Here is a 2,565-nt window from a genome sequence, read left to right as displayed (position 1 = left end):
GGAACTATAAGGAGGTGTAAGTGGTCTCACTGTACCGGGAACGGGGTGGGGTATGGTAGATGGGCTATAAGTGGGGTACAGGGTGGGTGGGTGTCTGCTCTAGGGACGGGGTTCGGTGGAGGTGGAGTAAGAGGTGGTGGTGTAGGAGGTGGTGGAGTAGGTGGTGGTGAATTAGAAGGTGATGGAGGAGGTGGTGGAGTAGAAGGTTGTGGAGGAGGTGGTGGAGTGGAAGGTGGTGTAATAGGAGGTGGTGGTGTAGGAGGTGATGTAGGAGGTGGTGGTGGAATAGGATCTGGTGGAGTAGGAGGTGGAGTAGAAGGTGGTGTAGGAGGTGGTGGAGTAGAAGGTGGTGGATTAGAAGGTGATGGAGGAGGTGATGGAGTGGAAGGTGGTGTAATAGGAGGTGGTGGTGTAGGAGGTGATGTAGGAGGTGGTGATGGAATAGGATCTGGTGGAATAGGAGGTGGTGTTGTAGGAGCTGGTGGAGTAGAAGGTGGTGGAATAGGAGGTGGTGTTGTAGGAGGTGGTGGAGTAGAAGGTGGTGTAGAAGGTGATGGAGCAGGAGGTGGTGGAGTAGAAGGTGTTGGAGAAGAAGTCGGAGTAGAAGGTGTTGTAGGTGGTGGAGTAGACGGTGGTGTATTAGGTGATGTAGTAGGAGGTGGCGGAGTAGAAGGTGGTGGAGTAGGAGGTGGTGGAGTAGAAGGTGATGGAATAGGATGTGGTGGAGTAGGAGGTGTTCGAGATGGTGATGGAGGAGGTGTTTGAGTAGGAGGTGGTGGAGTAGGAGGTGTTGGTGGAGGAGGTGGTAAAGTAGAAGGTGGTGTAGAAGGTGGTGGAGTAGGAGGTGGCGGAGTAGGAGGTGGCGGAGTAGGAGGTGGCGGAGTAGAAGGTGGCGGAGTAGAAGGTGGCGGAGTAGAAGGTGGCGGAGTAGGAGGTGGCGGAGTAGAAGGTGGCGGAGTAGAAGGTGGCGGAGTAGAAGGTGGCGGAGTAGGAGGTGTTGGTGGAGGAGGTGGTAAAGTAGAAGGTGGTGTAGAAGGTGGTGGAGTAGGAGGTGGCGGAGTAGGAGGTGGCGGAGTAGGAGGTAATGGAGTAGGAGGTGGCGGAGTAGAAGGTGGTGGAGTAGAAGGTGGCGGAGTAGGAGGTGGCGGAGTAGGAGGTAATGGAGTAGGAGGTGTTCGAGATGGTGATGGAGGAGGTGTTTGAGTAGGAGGTGGTGGAGTAGGAGGTGTTCGAGATGGTGATGGAGGAGGTGTTTGAGTAGGAGGTGGTGGAGTAGGAGGTGGCGGAGTAGAAGGTGGTGGAGTAGAAGGTGATGGAATAGGATGTGGTGGAGTAGGAGGTGTTCGAGATGGTGATGGAGGAGGTGTTTGAGTAGGAGGTGGTGGAGTAGGAGGTGTTCGAGATGGTGATGGGGGAGGTGTTTGAGTAGGAGGTGGTGGAGTAGGAGGTGTTGGTGGAGGAGGTGGTGTTGGTGGGGGAGGTTGTGGAGTAAGATGTGGTGGAGAAGGTGGTGGAGTAGGAGGTGGTGTATGAGGTGTTGGGGTAGGAGTGGTGGAGTAGAAGGTGGTGGAATAGGATGTGGTGGAGTAGGAGGTGTTGGAGAAGAAGGTGGTGGAGTAGAAGGTGGTGGAGTAGAAGGTGGTGGAGTAGGAGGTGGTGGAGTAGGAGGTGTTGGTGGAGGAGGTGGTGTTGGTGGGGGAGGTTGTGGAGTAAGATGTGGTGGAGAAGGTGGTGGAGTAGGAGGTGGTGTATGAGGTGTTGGGGTAGGAGTGGTGGAGTAGAAGGTGGTGGAATAGGATGTGGTGGAGTAGAAGGTGGTGGAGTAGAAGGTGGTGGAATAGAAGGTGTTGGAATAGGAGGTGTTGGAATAGGAGGTGGTGGAGAAGGAGGTGTTGGAGAAGAAGGTGGTGGAGTAGAAGGTGGTGGAGTAGAAGGTGGTGGAATAGAAGGTGTTGGAATAGGAGGTGTTGGAGTAGGAGGTGGTGGAGTAGGAGGTGGTGGAGTAGGAGGTGTTGGAGAAGAAGGTGGTGGAGTAGAAGGTGGTGGAGTAGAAGGTGGTGGAGTAGAAGGTGGTGGAAAAGGGGGTGGTGGAATAGAAGGTTGTGGAATAGGATGTGGTTGAGTAGGAGGTGGCGGAGATGGTGATGGAGGAGTTGGTGGAGTAGGAGGTGGTGGAGTAGGAGGTGTTGTAGTAGGAAATGGTGGAGTGGAAGATGGTGGAGTAGAAGGTGGTGGAGTAGGAGGTGGCGGAGTAGAATGTGGTGGAGTAGGAGGTCGTTGAGTTCGAGGTGAGGTGAGGTGACATGGGGTTTAACATCGCGTCCAAAGCTATTGCATTTATATGGCAATGTACATGCACGTGTGTGTGTTTGGCTGCTTGTACTGGTTCGGACTGATGCCGATTGATAGTGCTAGCCAACTGAGATACCATGCCGCAGTTTAACATGAATACCCCACTCAAATACAGTATACTGACTCCGAGCCGACCCTGGAGATACATTGTTCAAATCGTTATCTCCAATCGCCCGTCTGGCGTGGTAACTTGTGAAAGATTTCTTGAATTTG

The 2,565-nt window shown here is 53.6% G+C and overlaps 1 protein-coding gene across 1 annotated transcript; it reads right to left on the bottom strand.

The window, feature by feature from the left end:
• Positions 1-639: 639 nt before the first annotated feature.
• On the bottom strand, positions 640-2,317 carry LOC139464638 (uncharacterized). Its single transcript, XM_071246163.1, has 3 exons — positions 1,792-2,317; positions 1,562-1,750; positions 640-1,526 (listed from the first exon to the last, which is right to left on the bottom strand). Exons 1-3 carry the CDS (start codon positions 2,315-2,317, stop codon positions 640-642), a joined length of 1,602 nt encoding a protein of 533 aa, XP_071102264.1.
• Between the last annotated feature and the right edge of the window lie 248 nt (positions 2,318-2,565).

This window comes from Haliotis cracherodii, unplaced genomic scaffold, assembly GCF_022045235.1.
Source record: "Haliotis cracherodii isolate W230 unplaced genomic scaffold, xgHalCrac1.p SCAF_17, whole genome shotgun sequence".
NCBI classification, from domain to species: domain Eukaryota; kingdom Metazoa; phylum Mollusca; class Gastropoda; order Lepetellida; family Haliotidae; genus Haliotis; species Haliotis cracherodii.
The sequence above is the reverse complement of the archived record's forward strand: the minus strand, read 5'-3'. Positions and strand labels throughout refer to the sequence as shown.

What these genes read in the sequence shown, in the direction of transcription:
- LOC139464638 (XM_071246163.1), bottom strand. Translation starts at nt 2,317, where the DNA reads ATGTTAAACCCCATGTCACCTCACCTCACCTCGAACTCAACGACCTCC. An exon ending in CTACTCCACCACATCCTATT is followed by an intron (nt 1,751 to 1,791) that starts CCACCACCTTCT and finishes CCAACACCTCAT; the next exon opens with ACACCACCTCCTACTCCACC. An exon ending in CACATCCTATTCCACCACCT is followed by an intron (nt 1,527 to 1,561) that starts TCTACTCCACCA and finishes ACACCTCATACA; the next exon opens with CCACCTCCTACTCCACCACC.